The 26,362-nt window shown below is 41.5% G+C and overlaps 1 protein-coding gene across 3 annotated transcripts in view; it reads right to left on the bottom strand.

Annotated features, from left to right (window-relative positions):
• The window catches only part of LOC113957977 (fatty acyl-CoA reductase 1-like), a 135,828-nt gene that overhangs the window by 31,547 nt on the left and 77,919 nt on the right, over window positions 1–26,362 (bottom strand). For all 3 annotated transcript variants that reach the window (XM_027665925.1, XM_027665928.1, XM_027665927.1), the window contains exons 3-4: window positions 4,987–5,162; window positions 1,963–2,142 (exon numbers count right to left, since the gene is read on the bottom strand). In XM_027665925.1, coding sequence (XP_027521726.1) covers window positions 1,963–2,142; window positions 4,987–5,162 — 356 coding nt within the window. The remainder of the gene's footprint in view (window positions 1–1,962; window positions 2,143–4,986; window positions 5,163–26,362) is intronic.

Consider the following 26,362-nt stretch of genomic DNA (forward strand, 5'->3'; position numbering starts at 1 on the left):
CAATGACCCTGGAGAGAGTGATTTCCAACAAGGCCCACCTGGTGTCTTTGCTGTGAGCAATTACAATGCTCCCCGTAAACACTGTAAGGAAACAGATGCCATCCTAGCTGAGGGCACGCTGTGATTTCTGTCCCACTGAAAGTACCAGAAGTTGGTCAGCTTCTGGAGTAGGGGATGTAGGAAAAACAGTAAAAAAAAATTAAAAATCTAATAAAAAAAACCCTAGGAAAATTAATCTGTAATTATGTGGCTAAGAAAACAGAACTATCAAAGAACACATCTGAAAGCCCATCCTCTGTCATTTCAAATATCATCCTCTCTGCTGCACATGCAAGCTATGATAAGTAAATTCTTAGGGTCTCATATGAAGCAGCTGAAGTAGCAACCTCTGAGGTAGCCAGGTCCTTCTGCACATTTCTGATTAGCAATCAGACCTGTGCTGGAGTCTTTTTTTATCTGAGACATCAACTCCAACTGTTTTTAAAGTTCCAAGTGATGGTAATTCTTGGGGCAGTGAAATGTAACGTTGACAGTGATGAACTCCAAAGGGACACTGTAAAACTGAGGCAGTGGGCAAAAAGGTGACAGATTAGCTTCACTGTAAATAAAGGTTAAGTAGTGCATTTGGGGAAAAGCAGTCTATCAAAACTGGTCTTAGAGGTTGCTGAGCTCAGAACCGGCACTTGTAGCTCTGCAAGAGCTCTGGAATCACAGCTGACAGCTCCATGAAACCTCCATGGCAATATGCAGGCTGGTGTAGTTACCCTAAATATAAAATACCGAGTGCCACTGTTGAGGGCAAGATATTGGGCCAAGCAGTCCATTCTCTAATGCATTAGGGCATTTCTTATGTTTTTTATCGTGCTCTACTTACTGAATAAATGATAAATGACAGATGACTACTAGCTGGAGGTAAGTATATCCAAGAATATGGGCCACTAGAGAAATTCAAATAGAAAATACTGGTTTGTACTAAATTTTCTGGAGTAGCTCTTAGGCAGTGAAATAATTTCTTTAGACAAACATTTATCTTTTTTTTTAATAAGGAATCAGTGGTTCTCCTGGTGGACATTAATTAATCTTATCTCCTATTACCTTAAATCAGGAAGAAAGATTTTATGCCAGCTCTTGGTGTTAACTAGTTCACAGATCAGTTGCTTATAGCACCCAAGTGGAATACCACTAGAAAATTCATGAAAACACATTAACAGCTGTAGGAAAATTCTTGGAAGGGGAATGTTTCCTGGGGCCTTTATCAGCTGATTTTGTTATTCTTTCTAATTATTCTTCATTTTGGTAAATTCAGCTAAAAAAGAGTTTCTGTTGTTCCCTCAAAGTCCTGGATTCCAAGTGCCTCAAGCTGCACTAGGGGAGGTTCAGGAAGAATTTCTTCATGGAAAAGGTTGTTAAGAATTGGAAGGGGCTGCCCAGGGAGGTGGTGGAGTCACCATCCCTGAAAGTGTTCAAGTAATGACTGGACATGGCACGCAGTGCTATAGTTTTGTTGACAAGGTGGTGATCAGTCACAGGTTGGACTCAATGATCTCAGTGGAGGTCTTTTCCAACCTTAATGATTCTCTGGTTCTCATACTGAATTCTCTAAAAAAGCCTGTTTCTGACTCATCCCTATGTAACTCCAATTTAATACCACAGGATTTTTGAAACGAGTGAAAACAACGTTGTGAAGCTGAAGAGTAAAAAAAAAATTATATAAGGCATATACAAAAATTCAGTTCTTACTCAGGCAGCAACAGGGCTGCATCTTACAGAAAGCAGCAACTCCATTCCTGGCAGCAAATACACTCCTTTGTGTGCAGAACTTAATGCTGGACTCTCATGAAATCAGTCTTTAAAAAACCACAAAGAAACAGCAGTAACAGCAACTACGAACAGAAATCCCACCCGACAGGTCGTGTGAACATTCACAGGTCTGCAAAGTGGGGTGATGCAGTTCCTACTTACTCTACTAAGTCAAAGAGCTTCTTGGGCTCGGCTGGGGGTGGGTAGATGATCTCCTCGATGCATTTCCGGACACAGTTTGCATAGGCAGTGGAGATGTGGATGAAGGCCTCGAGGTTCTGCATCTGCCGGGCCAGCTCCAGGAGCCGCTGCGTGCCCATCACATTCAGCTGCAGGGCGTGTCTGAGGAGGGCAGGGGAAGCAAACAAAATGCGTTTCACTGGAAAGAATATGCTAAGACTGAGCCTTATCCAAACCTCATGAAGGAAAGGGAAGTCTCTGAGAGAAGGGGACATAGCAGAGCAGAAAGCACCAGTGAAATGCAAGGGCTAAACCAGCTTTCAGAGCAATGCTACTGGCTCTGCTGTTCTGGACATGGAATATCTCTCACTTATTTTTACTCAATTTGAAGGGTCAGAATTAACACTTCACTAACATCTCTAAATCCGACATATTTGCCGCCCCTTCCTGGAACAACTATTTCTAACCACTGAGGCGTTGTGGTTCCTCTGGTACCCATTCCACATTCTCCTTAAGGGACTAGATAAACACATGGTTTCAGTAAGCAGCAAAACATCCTTGGGCCCAGAAAAACATATTCACAGGTTGCCTGGCTTGAAAGTGACCTTAAAGATCATCCAAGTGACCTTAAGTTCCAACCCCACTGCCATGGGCAGGGACACCTTCCACTATCCCAGGTTGCTCAGAGCCCCATCCAACCTGACCTTGAACACTTCCAGGGATTGGGCAGTCACAGCTTCTCTGGGCAACCTGTGCCAGCCTCACCACCCTCACAGCCAAGAATTTCATCCTAATATCCACTCTAAACCTACTCTTTCAGTTTGAAGCCATTCTTAATCAAAGAAGACACAGTTAAAGATAACAGCTTAAATTCCCCAGGAGTGGAGAAGAGAACTGATAAGCACATGAGAGTGTCCTAATCAGCAAGATTGACCTTCAAGCACCCAGCATAGCTAGAAGTTGTCCTGAGACTATCTGCAATGGATCTCAGCAAACAGATGTACAACTGCTGCACACTTTGTACCGGAAGAGAGACACTTTCCTGCACAGAAGGGACAAGGTTAAGGAATATGCAATCTGTTCAGCCCAGGAGTAGAAGCTTTCAACAACATGTACAATAATATGAATAAAGCTATCAAGTACAGTGTATACTAACAAAGTTAATTACCTTGAAGATAAATTGTAAATAGTCCAGAGAAATGAAAACAGAAGCTAAGAGAATGATTAATATTTGGATCACAGTATCTAAAGCCAGAGATACTTTTCTTTTTACATACCTCTGTTAAAGAATAGCGTTTTCTATACACTTCTATTTCCTTCTGCCCTTCTGGCAGGATGGATACTCATACTTTAGCTACCCTTCATATGAAAGCTACTTTTCTGTGTACATTTCTGTTTGATTGCATCCCTTCTGAGAGGGGGTGAACAGAACTGTGCTCATAATACAGGCCCAGCATGGATTTCTGCTGAGATGTTCAGAGTTCCTTTAGCCTTTTAAGGGAGTATCATCTAACCCTCTAACTATTTATTCTATATATATATCTTAAACCAGCATCTACTAAGATTTCAACATAACAAAATTTCTGAGGTTTCTGCCCTCAAGAGTTCTATCTGGATAATTCTCTAAATGTTGATGCCAGTAATTCACTTAGTTTCTTGATTGTTGATTTTCTCATATCTTGATAACACTGCTTTTTCACCTCCCTTATTTATTGGCTTTACATATTATGTGGTAATCTCTGGGACTTCAGCCATGTTTAAAAAATAGGGGTTTTTTTTTTGGTTACTGTCAAGTTGCTGCTTGAAATCCTTTTTTGAGCAGCAATATTGTGCTTTCACATTTCACTTGCTAGAAATTTTACCCATCTGATATATTTTGTTGTTTAGACAGGAATAGTTTGATTTGAACAACTTCTCATATTTTGCCATTTAATCACACTGGATTTTCCTTGTTCTGTTGGAGAGATTTTAGCAGATCACATGCAGTCAGTCTTTAAATAGCTTCTACACTTCCTCTGAGCTGATGACCATTTAAACTTTTAACTTCTTTCTAGCTATCCTCCTTATTAAAACATAGTTTCCCTTTGATGTTTCATGCCATTCAGACATATTTTTAAAGCATGCTTATTTGTGTATTGATTTAAGAACATTTATGGCTATTAATGCAATGCTTACATCTTTAGTCATGTTGTACACATGGCTCAAGATTACATCAAGGGATGCTTCCTTTCTGGTGTTTCTCTAATTATTTGTTCTAAAAAGCAAATACTTGTGGTGGATAGTGGATATCTATTTATCCTATCTACGAGCAAATGAAGATTGATATTAATAACTGTGTTTTCTACTCATCAGCTTTAGTGTTTGTCAAAAAACTGTGAAGATCAACCACCACAGTTTGTTGAACTGCATAGAAGCACTTACACATCTAATCTTGGTTTAGTGGCTTATTTCTGCTGTTTTTTCTTAATGGAAAAGCCTGCCTGGACAAGCACTCCCTGGGGAAATCCTTCAGAAACCCAGCACTTATTGTAAACAGTTAATTACACTGAGCGTTGGCTATTTTAGAGGCTATTTTCTCAAACCACATTTCATTTCCCTCTCCAGTTAGTCAGTGACAAGAAAGGCCATTAATACTTGCTTTAAAGACAGAGGCAACATAGTTTCACCTCAAGCTGTCTCCAGCTCTGCCAAAACATCTCCCTCTTGACCTCCAACACACTTTTTCCCACCCCAGTTTTAGGTCATACTTAACTCCCTTACTGTATTACAACCCAAGCTTGTAGTACTTCCTTCTGCTCCCATGGAAATCTGCCAAGATACTTCACTTTTGACGTGCACATGCACATGACATTTTCAGAGCATTTACGTTCAGCCCAGAAGGACGTGTAGCACGAACACCTGAGAGGAGAATCACCACTGCAGATACAAAGAGATGCTCTGAACAGTGTGTCATGGGCTGTTGTGCATTCTGAATCATGCTTAGCAAACACAGAAAGTAGGACATACTTCAGGGGTTCATCAAAGCGAACAGTTGCTGCACAGTGGAAGACAATATTGACCCGGGTCAGAAGCTCCTCCTCGTCTTCAGCACTGATGGCCAGCTTGGGCTGAGTGAGTTCAGCATTAATAGGCTTAATCTTCTCGTGGAAATTAGGGCAATCTTCTCGGACCCTGTCAAAGACCTTGAAGCACAAACAGAGAGAGATCAGGTACAGAATTAGGCTACTGAGATCGCTTTGATTAGTTGCCAGTCTGATTACATCAATCAATGAAACTGGCACAAAAGAGAATGCCTGTCTAGGAGGACACAGGTGAGGTGATAAAATAGTTAATTCACTTGTTCCCTCCCGTGGGAAAACCTCATAGGGAAGACAGAACAAAGTAGAGCAGGTAGTGCATTGCCCTGAAAAGATTACTGAATCTTCTCTGGACCACTCATTTCCTTGGACAGCCACTGACATTCCTCTATCTCCATGTCTCCTGCAACCACCTGCTATTTGACCTCAGGGGCTGCCTGTAGGGCCCTTGCAGGAGCTAAAGAGCAGGAGGGCATTGTATGGAGTGGGAAAGCCTGTGCAAAATTTGACTCCAGCAATTTTCTGGATGGTTCTGGAAATGACTTGTGGAGAGGAGGGGAACACGGCGCATTCTCACTCCTCCTCTTCCTTTGCTGTCACTCTTCGTTCATGTCAGAAGAGTCCTGTGGGGAACTGCCTTTGGGATAACAGTCCAGCAGGTTTGGGTGCCCTGTTGCTCACACCATGAAAGCAGATGGCTACTGCAACGTCCACCTGGAGACCTTTTACTCCGTAAATATCACAGGAAAAGAAGGATGAAGCCTGAATTTCAAACCACTGTGAGTTTGCTGGAGTAGGATTTCAAAAAACCACCTGAAGTTTTAGAAGCACCTGTTTCCAAGGGTTTTGTATTGCTGCCCAGCATTATTATATTTGAACAATTTCAACCAAAATAAAAGTAGCCAGTAAGTCCAAAAGGCTTCTCCTTTTCTTTTTTTTTTTTTTTGGGGGGGGGGGGGGTTAGGAGACAAAAGAATGACAACACAAAAGGTAGAATGAATAAATAAAATAGAAAGGCTTCAGGATCTGAAGAGGTACAATCTAGATTTCAAAGGATAACTTGGTTACTTCCAAGGTAACCACTGTACTAACAGGAACAACTGGGAGAGATTACTGGGGGATGATGCAAAGGGTGCACCATGCCTTTGGGCACATTTTAGAACTATCTAGATAAGCATTGCCAGGAAAGGGAGGGAAAAGCTGAGCTTGCCTTGGGGCAGGAGGGTGGACCAGCTGACTTCACAGTAGCTCTGTGGTTTTGGGGTGTTTCCTCTACTCTGTAATTTGCTCACCAGTAACACTGAACTTGGAAATCTCTTTACTACCATTGCCTCTTGTTTTCCTAGAGATTGCTCTGCCTTTGATTTGCCCAGTGTTTATGTAAGAGCAGAAATTGTTTGACATAAATTAAACATACTAAAAGACACATGAAAGATTAAATTGATACTAATAGCAGTACTTTCCTGTTTGACTAAGGGATTACCATCTTTCCACTTATCTGACAACCAAGTCTAAATAAACCTTGAGGTTCTTAAGGATAAAGAGATGATAATAAAATCACTAGCCTTCCCCATTAGGCGCCACAGTCTATACTTGACTTCATGGATTTTAAATTGACACACAGCTGCACATCCTTCATAAACCAGAAACCTGAGCAAGTTAGAAGTCAGGACACGATAATGTCATTTCACTGCTCTCAGCTGCACCCGACCACACACACCCTTCATCAGCATGGCTAGGCCAGAAAATAGATTTCTAGACACATAAAGCTATTTATGGGCAGAACTGTTGGTGAGAGCTGGCTGGACTGTAGGAACTGAATTCCCAGGCACTAGCAGTCTCAACGTCTGTAAAAAGCTTGTTTTCTGACAAGATGCTGTATTGGCTCTCCAAATACGCATCATCCCATGAGAGCAAGCCCTGATGGGACACAAAATGGAAAGGCTTCTCAGAGAACCCATGTGAGACCAAAGCTATCTTGTGGGAGTTTTAGAAGCATTTGTTTGTATTTGTTTGTTGTATTGCAAAGAGAGTGTAGAACTCCACCAAATGAGAGTGATTTTCTACTTGTTTTACTTTGGCATAAATAATGCAGAGAAAGAATGAATCAGCCCTCTCACCATTTCAGTCACAGCATATAAAAAGAAGAGTAGTATTTCTGCAGTGCTTTGCTCGAGTTTGGACAGTTATATTCTGCCTAGATGCCATCTCCTCCTGACATTCCTACTGCAGATAATATCCCCTTCAGTTTCTGTGCCTACTGTTACCATGTGCCACTCAACAGCTGCAGTTTTTCACCCCCTCCAATGATTCAGTGCATATCTCTGAAGGATGAAGGCAATTTCTGAATACAAGCTCACCAGTCAGCACCTTGCTTTGGAAATCTTCTGGGCCACAAGAACATTCAGTTCACCAGCACCATTAAATCAGATAACAGAAGCAGCTGTTTAATCAAAGCCTGCTGCCTCTTCTACGGAATCTGAAGATTTCAGACTTGGTAGTGCTTTACAGGGAAGTGCAAAAGGATTTAAAGACAAAGCAAATTCAGTTTATTCTATACTGTTTCCTATAGTTCAAGAAGTACTTAACATAAAGTGTATGCTTAGTCTGCAGTTAAATTGTAATTGCATCTCTAAATTCTGCTCATCCAGAGCATAAATAACAAATCCCTAATAACTGCATGAGACCTAAGGATTGTTCTGTCTTTTCTTTTTAGAAGCCCTCTGCCAGTATAAAATCTATTCAATGGGCAGAAGTGTACTGGTGTGCTGTACTGCTGGAACTCCATGAAAACACTGGCCAAGTCAGCAGTACTTCCAAAGGGATACAGGAATTGTCACAGAATTATAGTGAAGAGAAAGGCAAGGTGTTTGCTTTCAAGTTGTCCAATATTAGTTACACTGAGGGAAATCAGTAATAACGATGCCCTGATTTCAGTGTCTTTTTGAGCAAGTTAATTCATGCCAGGAGCAACGCTGCTGCCTTGCTCAAACCAATAAATGAATCTAATAGCTGCTATTTTTATTTTAAACCTCCCAATAGGATGCAAGTTCAGCATAGGCTGTGCTGCCCCTCAACTGAGACGAGAACTTCTTGTTTCTTATTTTATAATCAGGCAATTCTCATCTATAATAATAATCTAATCTCTGTGTCTTCATTTTATATTGTCAAGCCCTTAGTGTGAAAACAGGACATCCAGAATTTTCCCAACATTCTATTTGAGCGTGTTTGATGGACATCTCTTTCCTTATTCCTGCCCACTTAAGCTGTGACCTCCCTTTCCAAAGGACATCTGCAGCTCTCGGTGTTCTCTGCTCCTGCCTTACAGCATGTAACAATTCAGAGAGATTTCTGCTTACCAATCCTTCAATCAGAAATTTTTCCATACCACAAAGACAGAAAAACCTCAAAGTAAGGGCAAATTGCACATCTATGGAACGGCACAGATGAAAAATAAAGGAACCACTGAACGCTGCAAAATACCAAAGGCTTCGCATCTTCCTCAGGACACGATTTCAGTGAAGCAAAAGCAAACTAATGAAAGTAGAGTGCCTAAGCCATGGTCTGCTTTAAAAAGGAACTTGTAGGAGTTTGGTCTCATAACTGCCTTTCAAAGGCATGGATAGTCTTTTTTTTTTTTTGGACCTATCAGTCCTCACCCCTAAAAAAACAACTTACTGTAAGAGGCACCATATGCAGGAGCAGGTAACCTTTTGTCCTCAGGTGTGTTTAATGGGATATTGGGCTTCTCTAGGAGGATTAATATGCACATTTCAAAGTACTACTGAACATTTCAAATGGAGAAAAATCAGAGAATTCCCATGAAATGGATCTCATGTATGAAGAACTACTGAAAAGATTAAGATTGAGAGAGTTCAATAAAAAAAAAAAAAAGGTAAAAAGCTTCCATACTTTCGGATAAAGAAATGAAGAAATGGAAGGGATTGCTTAGCATAACTCAGGCAAATACAGGCATGAGTTGCTATATTCATGAATTTATCCTAAGAAAGACATAGGCCAAGGGGTAAAATATTGTGGCAACAATTTCTTTAAAGAATAAAGAACAAGCTGTTCACTGGTTGTGTGGAATAATTCTAAACCCAAAGTGGTTCAATCCCTCTTCTGAACAGAGAATGGGTGTATAAATGCAGGGGAACAGCTGGTATATAAATACACAGAGTAACACCCTGAAGTGTATATCCATCCCTCTGTGATTTCAATGGCAGCCTCACAAGTGACCATCACAAATTTAAACTACTGAAGGTACCAAAGTTGTGAAAATAACTCTTAAAAAAACCACCTGATCTCTGCAGTTTTCTTCTGATGAAAGGGCTTATCCCAGTTGTGTTTGCCATTGATAAAATCCTCCAATACATTCTTAAAGGAAGGAAGGTACATAACTACTGCTAGAATTGTCATTGTAGCAAATTTGAGATATAGATGGGTAGCTTCTTGACATAAAGTAATTAGCCTGCAATTAATTTTTAGCCTGGTAGATTTCCAGCAATAAACACCAGGATTGTTCACTCAAGAAATGTGTGAAAATGCAGGTCAGAGAGCTTTAATTGGGATAGAGCCTTTTTTTCACCCCCTTTTGCACTCTCTGCCTCATTTCCTCTTCAGAAAATTGCTTTTAAGTACGGTTCTTCTCAAGGCAAATAAAGCATAATTCATCTAATCAGTTAGAAAGCATGCAGCAGAGCGTTCCTCATTATAGGAAAACAAATGGCTTATGCTTCAATCCAGAGCTATTACTTTCCCCTGAGTAGAGCTAATATAGTGGAAATACAGTACCCACGCCCTGATATCAAGTAAACAAAACAGCTGATCATTTAAAGACTACAGAAACAAAGAGATAACAGAGAGAAAGTTTCCACAGAGGTCAGCTGAGGCTAGTATGTATAGCCAGCTACTCAGGATATGGTTTTAAATAGCCAATTTCCTTGAAAACTGGCTGCTGACAAAGCCTGCTGTTTTCTAGCAAGGATATTCGAATTACATGTCAGTGAATCTGGAACAGTAAAAGGAGCTCTTCAGGAGTCACGACGTTGCAGAGACTTGACAGACATGGAAAGTTTTGAGGTGGGTGGACAAGTCTCAGACAGAATATGGAGCTTTTTTACATTTATCACAGACATTTCTTGTGGCCCTGTGTGGTACCTGAGTATCACCACCGGCGTCTGATGGTACGCTTGACATTTAAAACACAGGGAGAATTTCAGTGCAGGGAAGGAGGATGGTAACACTTGGAGCTTTTTCTACATGAACCATTTAACTTGTTTCTTCCCATGCATGTCCCAGAACTGTTTTCCTTCTCGTCCTTCTTCCATAACTGTGCTCCAGTTCCATGGGGCAATGGGAGTCAATTGCCAAAGGATGTCAGGAGCCACAACCACAGTCAGGTCTATCTCCCCTTCCTCAATTCCTGTCATGCAGAGTTCACTCTCAGTTACTTAGAGAATCACTGGAAATACTTGGAAATGTTAGTAAGTACAGAGTTATCCAGACACAGCATCTGAATCTGCTTTTCCATATCCATTGCCTTAATTATAGATATTCAAAGTTTCACTGCCAGATTTGCTTGGGCACCAGGGAACTTCAGGAGTGTTTTCTGAGTCCCTGAGGATAACCAGCCAGGAGTGAGGGCTGTGTCAAACACAGACACCTCCTTCTTGGAGATGTTTTGAGAAATGACCAAGAAAGGCTTTGAAAGACATTTAAAGAAATTACCAGAAACTACTTTGCCATTTGAAAGTACCTAAGAAAAATCAGACTGAGTTTTAGGAGTCTATGGAGACTGGCATAGCAGCTACACACGGTGATCTCTAATGCACTGTCATGTATAACCACAGTAAAACATATTGTTTTACCTCAGAATTCTGAGGTTCTTCCCCTCTGAAAAGACAAGTTTCAGGCACACTGGCTGTCACACAGCTACAAATGAGGAAACCAGCACATAGCCTGTATAAAACACAGTGCTGGTATGCAATTCAGAGTTTTGTTTCAAGGACAACTCCACAGATGCATCTCGGCCATACAACTCCTGTAAGTACATCTGGGAAAGTCTCAAGCCACTCTGCTCTGAACTTGGGTCCCTCCAAAATGGTCTTCCAAAGGAATGGCAGCCTTGAGTGGGTGTCCTTCACTTCCATACTCACTTATTTAAGATCCCTGTCCTTTTCTTGAGGCAGAAAGGAGAGAATGTCATCACAAAGAGGATCATGGGTAATGTGGACACCAAAGTGCACCTTAATTAAAAGGGTAAGGGAGATAAAATCCTTTGATGTCAAACACAACAGAAGTTGAATAAATTAAGACAAATGCGGCAAATACTTAAAAGTTACTAAAATAAAAGAAAAGAACTTTTTAAAACATTGTAGTGAGAGGGCACTCAAGTGTAGAGAGCTGAACATCTGGGAAATGAGTGCAGCCGAAGAGTAATTCACTGTTATAGCATGAACAATGCTAGAAAATTACCAGAAAGAAGAACAAGTCAGAACAAGCTGGTCACAAGTGAAAAGTTAGCCTAGAACAGGGGCTTTACCCAACAAATATCCCACACGTGGCCATGATGTTTTGGAAGGTAAGAAAGCTTAATGCCATGAGTGCAAACCATTTCCTGGCAGCTGGTCTCGGTGACTGAAATTCATCCCAAGAATATTCAATTTATGGATGTGTCAAACAGTACAATCATTTAACACAGAAGTTTTGCAGGAGGTTCCTGAAATGACTGATGAGAACTTCCTTCTCCAAGTGATAGAGGAGCCAACAGGGAGAGGTGCTGTGCTGAACCTTTTTCTCACCAACCTGTTGTTCTCATCAACAAGTTTAGATTGGATATTAGGAAGAAATTCTTCCCTGTGAGGGAGGTGAAGCACTGGCATAGGTTGCCCAGAGAAGTTGTGGATGTCCCGTCCCTGGAAGGGTTCAAGGCCAGGCTGGATGGAGCTGCAACCTGGTCTGGTGGAAGGTGTCCCTGCCCATGGCAGGGGAGTTGGAACTGGATGGTCTTTGAGGTCCCTTCCAATCCAAACCATTCTATGATTCTATGATTCATTAGGATGAGTTATCATTTCATCACTTTTCTTCTGTGCTCATGTCTGATACAAATAGCTTGGCCTTCTTATGCCATTCCACACACATTTTTCCTATGACAATGTAATTTTTTTGTTGGTGCTTAAGAGAAAAGCACTAAGCCGGGGTACCTCAGCCTATTAAATATCTGCTTCCTTTCTTGCTGTCACTTAACCTTGGTCATATTTTCACAGTAAGGCTACATGCTGCACACACAGAGAGTGAACAAACTGGAAAATTACTGGGAGATTATCAGAAGGTAATGCAATTTAGAAGACTGACAGAAAGAGCAAGAATATTGCTAAACAAATAAAGGCACTTGTGAACAAGAGACCAATCCAGAGAAGAAGCAAACAGTTGAGATTCTAAGAAAACACCTAAGAGGGGATGACTTAACCATTATAAACGAATTTTCTCTAGTGTCACTCTTCCAAGAAAGCAAGGAAGTTACAAGTAATCCTTGATTTCCATCCAAGGAGTCTTCAGCTTAGGGAAATTAAAACTTCTTTAAGAAGATAGAACCATCTGTCCAAATAGTGTCAGCTACTTACAATGCAGTCTTGGCTCTGCAAGCACTGGACAAACTGTAATTAATGCCTCTGACAATGGTCAGTTCTCAGAAGAATCCATGGAAACCCCTGGATATGGTTGTAGAAACCCACAAACAAGCCTGACATCTGGAATCACAGCTCAGACCTTCTCTCTGAATCCAATCTCTTTGCAAGTTATACAAAATATGGACTGCCACCTGATTGGAGAACTCTTTTTTAACAAAGCTTGGATCCATTGGGTGTGCCCATGATTAACGTTCTTAAAATTCACCTCTGCCTGGTATGGGTATAAAAAACTAATAATTAAAACAAAAATAATTTCCAATGAACTTTGTCGGATTATCTGGATGTAAGGAAAAGGCAAATCTGGCCCATGAAGTTCGAACCAGCCTCTTGGCATGAGTCCTCCCTTTTCCACTAGCTTGGGTCTCGTCAAGCAGGAGGTGTTGTCTTGTTTCACAACAAAGATACCTGTTGTTAGGAGGGCCATTTAACGTCAGCCTGTGATAGTAACACGTCTGCCAGGAGCAGATGTCGCTCACTTCCCGGTACAAAGAGCAGAGCGTTGCCACAGATGGCTCAGTTACACCATGAGAAATCCTTCTCTCTATCCTGTCGTTGCAGTTGTACCTGACTAGAATGTTCTGACAGGCCTGATGGCAAGAGGCAAGCCAGATGATGTTTCATGCACCCTGCAAGACTCTTTCTCTTTAAGGCACGAAAATATGAGTTTTGTTTGCAGTCAGGTAGGAGCTTATCTGTCTTTTTCTTTCTCTTTTCTTTCCTTTCTTTTTTTAGTGGCAGAGAAATTCAGGTATTTTAGTATGTAAGGAAAAACACACATTTTAAAGAAGATCAAGAAAGCCATACCAAGTGCCCTTAAGCCAGACTCAGGTTTTAGCTTGCTCTGGCATCTCAGAGACTGTTGAAGGGTAATCAACAAGCCTGACTTACCATCTCTGGTACTCTATTAATTGTTCCAGCTAAAGCCATAATGTTAAAACTTTCTGACCACAGGATTTGTGGCTCAAGACATCTTTCACATTGACAAGCTGTTTTCATGTACTGAACATCCATCAATAGAAATGTTGCTTTTCTCTGCAAGTGTACTCCAAGGGAGACCAAAGAGGAGAATTCACATAAGCTGAAATGGAATTCATATTTGCCCCATGTCCTGCCTTTACCTTCCAGATCTAAATTGCACCAATTAATTCTATGCTACCCAGTCCACACAAGGCAGAAAAGTGAGCCCTTGTGCTAATTTTGCTTCAGGTGTATCAAATCCCTTGTCCATGTGTCACCAGAATGAGCAGCGTTTCCCACTGGGTTGAACTGTGCAGGGCCAGGAGTTGGGACTTGGATGGTCTTTGTGGGTCCCTTCCAACTCAAGGTGGGATTCTATGAACGTGATTCTGTGAACAACAAAAAGTTGTTTGTACACAAAAGCCTCCCCATCTGTCTGAGCGGGGATTACCGGTAATGAGCCCATGTCCTTGGACCAAGTCCCAAGAGGTTATAAATTCCCTTAATGCTTTAATCTACCGTTGAAAAAACCCTGGCAGAAGGAGCAGAGAAGAAACAAACAGAACATACCCCAACCAAACCCCTGCACTGAAATGCACCTCTCATCCCACACAGTGGTTTCACAAACAGGAAAGTCACAATGTTCTGCAGACACTACTTGCATGAGGCTATACATCCTAACTTCATATTTAACTGAGGGAAGTACAACTAATTTCTCCACCTGTTCTGCTATAGTCAGTAGAGGCAGCCCATCAATTTCCTAGATTATCTGCGGGTGAAAAACCCCCAAAATATTTAAAGATCTACCCAAACTACTTGAAATTTCAGATCTCTAGGGCATACAGCTTTCTGTACACCTACCACAATGTGATGAGGTGTGTGCAGGAGGTCCTGATGGAGCACCCAGCAATACCTCTACTGGGAATGAGGAAAGTGATTAAAACAGTTCAAGGACAACGCAACCGCATGAGTACAAAACCAGAGCATGAAAAGTGTGTTACTCTGGTGCCGTGGTATGCAGATTGTGCACAAGAGAAAAACTGCTTGTGCTCAATTGGAACTAGGTAAAAGAGTCAAAGCTAAAATAAAATTATTTTAGTGAGTGGATATGGTAAACAATGTGATGCCAGTATGAACTGGATGCTGGTAGGGCAGTTCTGGGGTGCAAAGTCTTCAGAAGTCACCTGTAACCAGGCTACTATACAAGTCATACCATACAAACTCAAGATTCCCTTAGTAATAGCACTGAAAAAATCCACCAAACTTGAGTATGGATGCAGCAGAGAATGGGACCAACCAGGAAAAAGGTAACTGGGGACAGACTGTTTATTTGGGAGCAGTTAGGATACAGAAAGTGAGGTGCAAGGGTGGTGAAAAGACAAATCCAGAAACAGAAAACACGGAGATAAGCTATAAAATCGGGAACACAATAAAGGAGGACAGGAGGGTTTTTGTCAGCAGGAGTGTGGACATCTACAGATGGTAATGAATCGAAGTCCACAGTGACACTGAAGGGACTCTTACTGGATAACCTGCTGGAGCCTCCATCACATCTTTATCTGAAAGTCCAAGAGTGGAAAAAAGAGGGACAGACTTACAGTGGCAAGGGGAGATAAAATTATAATTCAACAGTAGTTGGGTGTGATTCATAATGAATGATAATCAGTAGCTTTATAGTTGTGTGTGCTTTTAGATTAAGTATCTTTTAATTGCTCTGTTAGCCTCTTAGTAGTATAGTGCTTAATTTAAAAACATCATAATATCTTAATTCAGTTATGCCTCAAGCCTGGAACCTGAAGGGGAGAGTCAGGCTCGTAAAGTAACATATGGCCCCCTTTGGCTCACCAGCCTGAAAAACCAGCCCTATCCATCAATCAACAGAGACAGCCTTCACCCCACCTCCAGATGGATGCTCAGACTCATAGCAAACCAGTCTGTCTCCATCCTCCCATCAAATGACACCTGTAATTCACAGGCTCCAAAGCACTTGTAACAGAATAAGAAAACACTGATCTTTGCATTCATTCTCTGATTTTCTGTGCTCAGCTCACCACATTTCTGTTTCTTACACTTACATAGGAAAATGGGAAGCCCACCAGTGTATTATGATCTAAAAGAGATTCTGGAATAGTTTCATGGTGTCATTCCTGTCAGCCTGAGGGAACCATGACAGCATGAGTGGATCTTCCCCACTGAAGTCACACTGTTATGGACGGACTCTCATACTCCACTGGTCCTCCACCTTCCCCTGTGTTTTTCTTTTGCAGGACCCTCTTCTGGTACTGCAATATCACTTAATTTCCACATCTTTGGGACCCCATGTACCACCCACAAGTTGTGATCCCCTGAGCAGCTATGTGGGGTGCCCAAGAAGGAAAGCAGAAATACTGCTGTGCTACAGCTGCAGAAAATGATCTCTGAGGTGGCACATGCCCCAGTGGTGAACTTGAGTCTTCTTGTATTCTCCAGCATTATCCGAGCTAATGGCCAAGTATCCCACATATGGATTCCTCTAACTTCAGACAGATGCTGCTTTCAGACTTATTTTTTTATAGCAAAAGGGTTTTAACTCACCAGGTTAGTGGGGCTCTGAGGAAAGAAAGATGAAAATCCTAGTCCATGCAGTTTTCCTTACATTGAACATTTTATGGCAGCTCACCCCAGCATTCAGTTTTGGCACCTTCTCTCCAGGGATAATAGCACAGCTATTATCTTCCCATCATTTACTCAATTCATCACCCAGAGCATTTCAATTTTGTCTAAGTCAGAGAGAGTAAAACCATACTAAACCAAGAACATCTTCTTCCCTTTTACACTGGAAGAGATGACTCTCCAAACCACTGTGTTTCCTTCCCTCCTACAGGCCTAAAAGCATCTCCTGAAAATTTATATAATAATATCTGATCATCACTCTCTGAACCAAGAGAAATAACAACTAATATGCAACACTGACAATGCTGAAGCCATCTGTGGCTCATCACATCCTGTGAGGTGTGGAGATCAGCAAAGTGCCATTACAGAAACAGAACCTCAGGAGATCAGCTCCAAGATTAAAGCCCACTTCCAAAGGGATGATGATCTACATCTGGGGTTGCAGCTGTGGAGATGTGCATTTCCTTGCATGCTGCTCAAAAGAACCTTGCCAGTTTAGATGTTTAGATATGATTTTACCAGGCCAGATGCCAATTCTCAAACATTACTGTTGGATGTTTTGTATGGATAGCCTTTAGCCCTGCAGTTGTGTTATTATGTTGCTAAAGATGGTTCAGACACATATAGTCATTTACTTAAAAAATGGACATTTTTACTGTAATGCCAAAGGAAAGGAGAATTAAGTCTCAGACTGCTTAGCACTGCTTCTGTTAAACCCATGTGAAACTCTGCCTTGTCTGCTACATATTTAGTATTTGAGAATTTCCCACTATATTGCAGTCAGCTCTAAACTGAAAAGTTCACTGTGGATATGGACTTTAAAATAATCTCCCCTGAACTGTGCTGGGTCTGCAGGCCTAATAGACCTAAAATTGCATTTCAGTCAATATGGCAATCAAATCAGTCTTGAAAAAATACTGCCACATAAGAAAGGAACACTTAATTTAACCGCTTTCTGTTCTCGCACTGGTAAAATTGAGATGCTGCTTATCTAATTCCCAGCTGGTGGGATTGCTAAATGCCCTGAAAATGCAACACCAACGTATCAAATGGCTGGCAAGGAGCTCTTAAGAGATTACTCATGACTGAGCAATAGCCCACAGTCCTGGGTACTTCTTTTGCAGGGGAAAACGTCTTTCACCAGGGAGAGACTTTAATCCATCCACTCAGCAACCTGGTGTCAGAAATTGCTCTGTACTGGTCATGGAAGTCATTATCAGCGCCGATTATTAAACCATGACCTTTAAGGGATAAGTGTGAGGGGACTGAAATGAGCTTAACTGAAGAATCTGCCCATTCTAACTGCACATATTGGTGGGTCTACAGGGTGAAGTTTTCTAAAGTCTTTCTGTGCACAAACTACCACCTCCCCGGGGAGCTGCAGAGAGGGGCTCACAGGCAGGCAATTACTTTTGCAGGTGTGGGTTACCACTGCGTTTTTTCTCTCAAGACCTCTGTAGATACTGAGTAGATACAAGACTTAGGTTCACCTCCATCAGAAATTCCCAATGGTTTCCCACACCACCTTCAAGCAGACAGGCATGAATCTGTAGATGCAAAATTTCTCCTACCGCAGAATTCTTTTTTTTTCCGCTGGGAGTTTTGAGTGCCTGGTTTTGTGCCCTCTTGTGCTCAATGATAAATGCATCAGCATTTTAAAAAGAAACAGCTTAGAGGATCCCTCCCATAAGAGAGCTATTAAAAAGCAATTTCCTTACCAGGGAGAAACACCACTGTCAAGCATACAACAGGCAGCCAGGCAGCCTCGCTTCATGGTTCGTTTTTGTGTTTATATTATGTTTATTTTTCCTATTTCTGTTCATCAGCAAATCAGCTTGATAGATTAATTCTTTTTTGAGAGTCGGTCTTAGTCACTGGAGTCTGTTCACCAAGAACCATCTGTTCCCCAAGATTTCCCTCCCACACACCATGGCAGAATTACGCCTACAACCAGTTTCTTCTATTAGGAAAGAAACGACTATAACAAGCTGTGTGACATGAGTCCCTTGGGAGGCAACACAAGAACTCATATCTTTCTTCTTATTTATTATGAAGCATTTACATGCAATACCCATTACTCAAGGACTGGCTGGAGGGTAAATGAACCTGTCTACCCTTCCCTCCCAGTCAAAGTTTCATCCTAGAAATGATGCTCTAAGCCACAGTGGTATAATTACAAGCAACAAATGAGGAAACCTCTGTTTGTCAGTCACCTGAGAAACATTTAGGAGAGATAATACAATGCTTTGATTGTTTTCCCCTTCATGAACAACGAAGACAGTCTGATCACCCAGCCCTTGTCAACACTTGGTCAGAGCAAACTGGGATGGCTTTGCTCACACCACATATTCCAGCTGAGGACGTGGCTCTTATTTTTTCTAATGTGGAAGTTCATATTGGAGGTTTCCCTGTAGTCAACTTAAATTAGGGAGGGTAGCTGGCCCAGAGTTTAACACACTGACCTGGGATTTAGATACGGATTTATCAGCTTCAGCTCCCTGCTCCACACTGATTGCTGATTCCCACTCTCTTGCTACAGTTCCAAAAGGTGTGCAAGAAGTGGAAATAGGGAGCACCTAAATGATGTTGTGCCAGCCCTTCTTCCCCTCCCACAGGGGAAATCAGGCCTGGGCCCTGATTTCATTGACTGTGTTCATGTGCCCATTGTTATGTTTATGGTGCCCCTCAAATCCCTACCTCTGCCTCTAACCTTTTCCTGATAGTGTAAGAGTCACCTAATCTTTCTGACTCAGACTCATCCTGTCTACCTTCCCTAAGTAGGTGTCTGGGAGAGTTTAATCAGATTAAACTGAAAGAGCTAACAGATCTATTGTGAAGGTATCACCTCACATCAAACCCATTACACCTGCCAAATAACAGCAATGAAGTGTGGGCCTTATCTTGGGGGGTTCATTCCAAGTGCAGGACTTCAGCAGATGAGAAGCTGCCTGTGTTCAAAGACCAGGATCAAGGGCACCCTGGGTAGCTGTCACCTTCAGTTCTGTCACTGAAGTAAGAAGACAAATTGCCAAACTGGTGTGAGAGAGAGTGAGTAAATACAGGCCATGCCTTAAACAGAAAAACTGGAAAGGAGTGAGAAAGTGAATTGCTGTTTTCAGATTAAAGGGGATCCTACTGAAGAGACAGCACTTCTCTTCCACTTTACCTACACAGCCTTCTCATTCAGTCTCCGAAGTGACCTGCTGAACCAACTCCCTGGAGGTGTGCTGCTGGCCTTAGAGAAAATCTAATCTCTTTTAACAAAATGTTAAAGCTTTCAGAATAGAAATGGCAGGTCTTGGCACATCCTCTTTTCAGTGCTGCAGCTCAGAAGCCCTGGCACCTCCCCAGTGCACGGGCTCAGCTGTGCCTTTGGAGCCAAAACGCATCTAGCCTTGCTGTTAGAATGAAAATTAAAGAAAAGCAGGAAAAAGGACTGCTGAGTAAATGAAACACAGCACAAAGTAAGGTGTAGGAAGAGAAATTATCCAGGGGCACAAGAACTACTGTGCAGCAGCAGACCTGCGATGTTTTTGTTCTTGCCCACTATCTGACAAGAGCTACAAGAGGTGTTTCAAAGAAAGACAAACCTGCATCAGGCAGCTGGGAAATCACATCTTCCCAGTCAGGTCTCATCATGGTTTTATAGAAGGAAGGGATTGGTTTAAGTGTTTCAGTTACAACATTATCTTTCTTACATAATTTACTTGTAATAAATATTTTTATCCATACAAATGTTTAGTGCAGCTCGAAGCCTCATTTAATTGACTAAATATCATACATAATTAACTTTACAATCTAGTTACTCTTCAGTAACATACCCTTTCCTTCTTCAGTGCTGAACTTGCTTTTACTTTCTCTGTGTGTTCCCTTTCCTGGGCACTGAGCTTATCTTATTTTGGGTTTATTTATTTTTAGCATAGATGTCTTTTGCCACTCTGGTTTCATGTTCTGCTGATTCCCCTGATGCCAGGGATTTGAACATCTATTAGTGCCTGAACAATCTGTAGCAAGGCACACAAAGCTGACTGCTTTCCTAGAGAGTATCTGCATTCCAAGGAACTCACTGCTTCCATAGGTGCACAGTCCATGGAAAGCAAACTGAAAGAGGATGGTCTCAAAGTTGTATGAGCGGCCAGGGAATGACACTGATTAAACGTCCCTCAACCTTCCAGATTAGATCTGAAGCAGAAGGGTAACTAAAGGTCTCCAGACATATATTTCGGATTGCAAATAGGTTTTTTGATTAAGTATTTCATTAATACCTAACTATTACATAGCCTTTTTCTTGAGTCAGTTCTTTATAAAGAAGAGCCATGTAATTTTTCAGAGTAGGAAACAGACACACAGATTTGAAGCAACCTACCCAAGGTCACATAATGAAGCAACAGAAGAACTGGAAGGGGAACCTGGATATTTTAAAGTCCTTTAAGAGGTCATATGCCTTCTTTAAGTAGGTGTGTCTTTCCTGAGAGTTTCCATTGAGAGACAAACTAACATTAAAATTATGGGACTGACTCAGAGTCAAATTTATGTTTAAAAGAAAATACAGCACATATTTAAGATTAGGAATATTATTTGTAACTGGAGCATAAGAAATTATGGAAGAATCTATTCCTTTTTTGTAGGTACCATGTGTTCTCCTCTGACACTGTTCAGTCCTGTGCTGGGACAGCACAGGCCCCCAGGGAGAAGGAAGAGACAAGCACATGGGTGAGGCAGAGTAATGCCAGCCCTAGAGAGTACCAGCCTTTGGGAAGAGATTTAAAGATGGTGTTCACTGGAGAGTGCCTCTGCTTGCCTCCAAGCAGGCTGGGGAGATCACTCTTTTCAGCTCCAAGCTTATAGAGAGGGTACAAATTACTGCTTTGCTCTTCATACCCTTCCCCCCAGCAGAAACTGCTTTTGACCTGTTCTAATCAGGAGTTAACATTTATCTGGAGGAAAACTGCCCAGAGACAGCATTCCTAATGTGTCCACAGAGTTAACACAGATAAGAAATGTGGAAACTGCCTCTCGGTGATTCAGGGGTTTCATCTAAACAAAAGGAAAGTGGTGAAAACTGTCCTCAGAGGACACATCTGAGAGGGACCAAGGAGTGACTGATGTGTGACTGAAGAGGACACTGGTAAATGAAATAAACAGATGTACAGTAACTAAGGAAGACAATGAAAAGAATCTTCTCTGCAATTCACAGATGAACTCAGAGGCAGCTGTGTCAACTCTCCTTTGATGCAGCACAGATCCCAAATCAGCACTGTAACAGTACACAAAAAACATTTCCAGAAACAATCTCAGATCTCAAAAGCACCTCTTCAAGAGCTTTTCATATTGTCCATTTTGTGTAAATGGATGGACAACATGCAACTGGATTAGGTTAAATGTATATCAGTGTTCAGCAGCAGAGAACCAATGCCTTGGGATTGCTAGAGCTTGTCTTTCACGTCCATTCCAGCAGAAGGTTAATCTTTATTGCAGACATAAGCAATGTTTTGGTTTAGCCACATGTTTGGGCCTCTAATACAAAAAATGTTTTCTGGCTCTTGCAATAGTTGCTCAGTTGTCCCCCAGTCAGGGTAAGTAATGAATTAACCACATTCTCTAACACACCTTTCTGGAACCTCCAAAGGAAACGAACATTACATTTTATTTTGACAAATTACATACCAATGCATTTCTTCTGCAACTGATTCTGTCCAGCACAAAGGGTAATTTCACAGCATGTATTTCTGTGTGAAAGTTGTGACTTTTACCTAAATTATTGGCTTTCTACTGTCAGTGGGGAAATGTTCACCTCTGAATCAAAACCAATGTACAGATTCACAGGAACACAGAAACATGCCCCCGTTAATGTGCACCCATTTCAGGTTGTTCCCTGCTATTTAAAATACAGAATGGCACACATGGAGAGTTAATATCACATACAATTGGCTTCTCAGTTAAATTGAAAATTTAATATGAGAGAATTTGGTTTTCAGCCTGGTTTCCAAGGAAACATTTCCAGCTATTATTGGTGGAGGTTACAGGTTGACTGTCAAGCCCACGATTTCCTTTGTTCCTGGGTCCATCAATTTGATTCCTTTTATCATCTGGTCTTCCCTACTGAAATATGTCCTAATATAGGGGGAAGGGTTTCTTAATCCACGCAAAATAATCACGGTTTTCCAAATAACCTCCCCAAAAGAGAGACAAAGCAGTAGCAGTGATTAAAGGAGAATAAATGACACAAACTTATTTGAATTAATTTAAAACGTGACACGCAGGTTTGTATATGCACACATCTGCACAGTGTTGACAAATATCTGCTGGAGATAATCTACAATTTTATTATTTATCCCTAACAAGCAGATGGGCTCCCACGTTGCCTTTTACAAGAATACAAACGCATTCTGAAAACAAAAATGAAACAAGGAAGAATTTCAGAACACATGCACAGGTTTTTAACTGAATGCACCATTACTAAGGTGAGATTTCATAACCCTTTAGAATACCTGCATTTTCTAAAATCAAAGCATTAGAGATGACAAGGACTGCAGAAAATCAACTGCTAATGTCATTGCTCTTTGAGGATGAGGCAATACACTCTGGAGTGCAGATACAGAAGAGAAAATAGGTCCCAGCCCCACAAGCACAGTGCCTTGGTCTGGAACCTTCCTGGCTTTGTTTCTTATCAAGAAAGTGATTGCTACAGAGGAAGAGAAGGCAGCTGGATATTTTCATGTGCACAGAAATGAAGCCTTGCTCATAGTGCTTAACAAAATTATACAGACTCAAAGATAACATCACTGCTTCTGTTTCTGCTTCTGTCCCTACTCATGTTTCTGCTCTCTCTTTCTTTGTGCCCTGGCAAGGAAAAGGCTCTTCTTCCCAGCTAGAAAGAGATCGGACCCCGCTCTTCCTCCCAGGACATTCCCATGAGCTCAGACTGCAATATTTTTGCACCTCTGTTTTACCTGTTCCAAAACTGCTGTAGTGGCAGAAGGCTGGTATGGCTCTTTTTAAAGACTATTGATAATGTCCTCAGATATTAGAGAAGATTTCTAGGACCCACCTATGCCCACGGAACACCCAGCCTCCCTTTTTAGCCATTTCAGTCATAAAGTATGGACATACAAGGAGGTATTGTTTTTGTGGGTTTTGTTTAACAGCTACTGGACTGCATTATGCTCTTTTCCATGAGTGCCTTGCACTGCAATTGCCCCAGCAACTTCTTTCTCTACTCCTCTCATTCCATCTAAACTGCATACCAGTAAACACCTTCCTCTGCTCTGTATAGTACATGTGTGACTAAAAAAGCTCAAATTTCTCTTCTTGGCCATGCACAACATCTCCAGTGTCCTTCCATCCTATTTTCAGGACTCCTTCAGCATGTGCACCCAGTAAATATTATGGCAATCAGCGATTAAGGACTGTGCTTTATGTTAATAACTGGGTGATGACCCAGGCCTAATAGACTCAAAACTGAAGCCAGACATGCCCTGTTTGTGTAAAAAGCACAAACACGGATGCTGCTGCAAGCTAAACCTGGCCTTGATTCCTACAGAGTGACACTTCCTCTGCAAATTTTTCCTTTAGACAACCATAATTTTGGATTACCTGGGATAAAGGTGAAACTTTTACAACTGTGTCATCAAAACAGGAATGCCAGAACATCACAAGGGCTCACCTTTGTCTCCTGAACTAAAGTAGGTGGAGATATTCCAATATCATGAAAAAACTGTGAGTAGCATAAGAGCAGTATAATAGTTTGATACTGATCAACACTGAAATTGCTACAGAAATAAAAAGCTGTCCTTTTGCTTAAAGCCTGCAGCAAAATTCGCTCAGTTCATAGTGAAGTGAACATTACACAGGTTCATTTATTTTATGCATTTCAGTTCTCAGTGTGGCATGCTGAGATATGAGTGTATTTGCAGTGTCCCTCAGGAGATGGAGCATGTCCATCAAGAAACCCCGCTGTTTATTTATGGTTAATATTTTATAGCAATAAAGATTAAACACATTCCTCTTTGATAAGATAACAATCTGAGGGCAACACCTTCCCTGTCAAGGCTCCCAGTAAAACGATAACCTTTGAAACACATCAGCTGCCTGATGTAAAAAACTGAGAACTGTCTCCATCAAGCAACTCAATACCTGATCTGTATCTTTATGACTACAACTTCTCATTATGGAGACACACACCACCTGCCAGGGAGACACAAGCAAACATGGGGTTAGCTCAGCACATCAAGGTACTGATGGGATGAAGTTCTGCTGGAAAGTTTTCCCAACCGGACTGATCTCAAACCACACAGCATTATTCTGGTTGGTATCCATGGGCTGCATAGCTACTACACCTGCAGTGCATTTCAGCTATGTACTTAACTTGCTGGTTTGTTGCTTTCTGTTCTATAAGGCCATAAATTTTACAAGTTTAGTTCTCTTTTCTCCCAGGACTGATAAGGTCTCTCAGATTAATATTACGGCATTCAGGTGAATGATACAGCATCTTGCACAGGTAGACTGTGGCCTCAGTGGTCTTCTGAAAAAAACCACATTGTTTATCATTCTCAGTTGAAATTAGTAAATAGTGCTGGAAGAGACCTCATAAGATCATTGTCTGTCTCAGTGAGATCCCAAACTCTGCTACTGCTCAGTATGGAGTTCAGGTTGCAGCTGCAGTTGGAAAATACAACTGTACCTAAGCTGGTTGATTTGTTGAGATTACAATGCTTGTTGAAATCTTACTCGACTCTGAAACATCAACTTGGGTGCTGGTACTCTGGAGTGAAATACACAAACACAGGAGATACCTAGTTCATACAGGTTGGGCAAATCCAAACCATTGCAATTAAAACAGAAACTAGAAGAGAAGGATGAAAAGGAAGGCAAGAAATAGGTTTCTAGCACAGTTGCCCAGGTACCAGAAAGAGAGTGACACAGAAAACTCTTTGTGTGAGAAAAGAAGAGCAAATAGTTTAGGGAAAAGGGAAGCATTTGGGAGTAACGGATGTGTATTATGCTGAGAGGAAGAAAAGACATACACAACGATATGGAATAAAGGACTTTGCTTCCTAAAGGGAAGGGATTTCCTGTTAGGGTGGTGAGGCACTGGAACAGTTGCCCAGGGAGATTGTGGCTGCCCCACCCCCAGAAGTGTTGAAGGCCAGGTTGATAGAGCTCTGAGCAACCTGGGATAGTGGAAGGTGTCCCTGCCCATGGCAGGGGGGTTGGAACAAGATGATCTTTAAAGTCCATTCCAGCTGAAACCATTCTATGATTTCCCTCTAATTTTCTCCGTTTCTGCATCTGTGGTGATGTGCTAAAATGTCTATGAATTTTACTTACTGTTGACTGCAGTTGCTGAGGTACAGGTCATGGGAGGGACAGGTGACCTTGCAATTCTGGGAGGCAAAGGAGATATATGGAGACAGAACCAAGCAGGTCATGGCTGTAATGATCTACAGATCATTATCAGAAAATGGCAGTAGAGCTGGACACAAGATTTGCATCAGAGCTGACTAGGAAACAGTGTGGTTGGAATTGCTGATGTGAGAGTGATGTTGAGATCAAAACCTTCCCTGGAGACATCTGGGCTTAGTGAAAAGTGGGGAAATGGGTTGCTGGGCCCCAAAGCAGCAAATCCTGCCTGTCAGAAAGAAATGGAAAAAGTAATAGAGGAAGGGCAGAAAGAATGATAATCTTCCAAGCTTCAAAAGGAAGGATCGAAAGGCAGAATTTTTGAAGGATGACAAAATGATTTACTGCTTCCATGCCCTACTGAAGCTCAAGGTCTCTGTGCTGCTAAGAATGGTTACTGTCCTCTCACTTAATGTACTGTGCGCATGGAAAAATCTGACAGGGAAGAATCTAATTACCATTCCCTAAAGGCTCAGAGACTCTCCATTGATAAAACTCCATCAAAATCATACAAGCACTACATTAACAATTTTGAACTGCAGTAAACTTGATTTATTCTGTATTTCTTTGCTATTCAGACTACAGTGTACAGTCCTGATGCCC

Source organism: Corapipo altera, unplaced genomic scaffold, assembly GCF_003945725.1.
Source record: "Corapipo altera isolate COAL_440 unplaced genomic scaffold, ASM394572v1 249, whole genome shotgun sequence".
Taxonomy (NCBI): Eukaryota; Metazoa; Chordata; class Aves; order Passeriformes; family Pipridae; genus Corapipo; species Corapipo altera.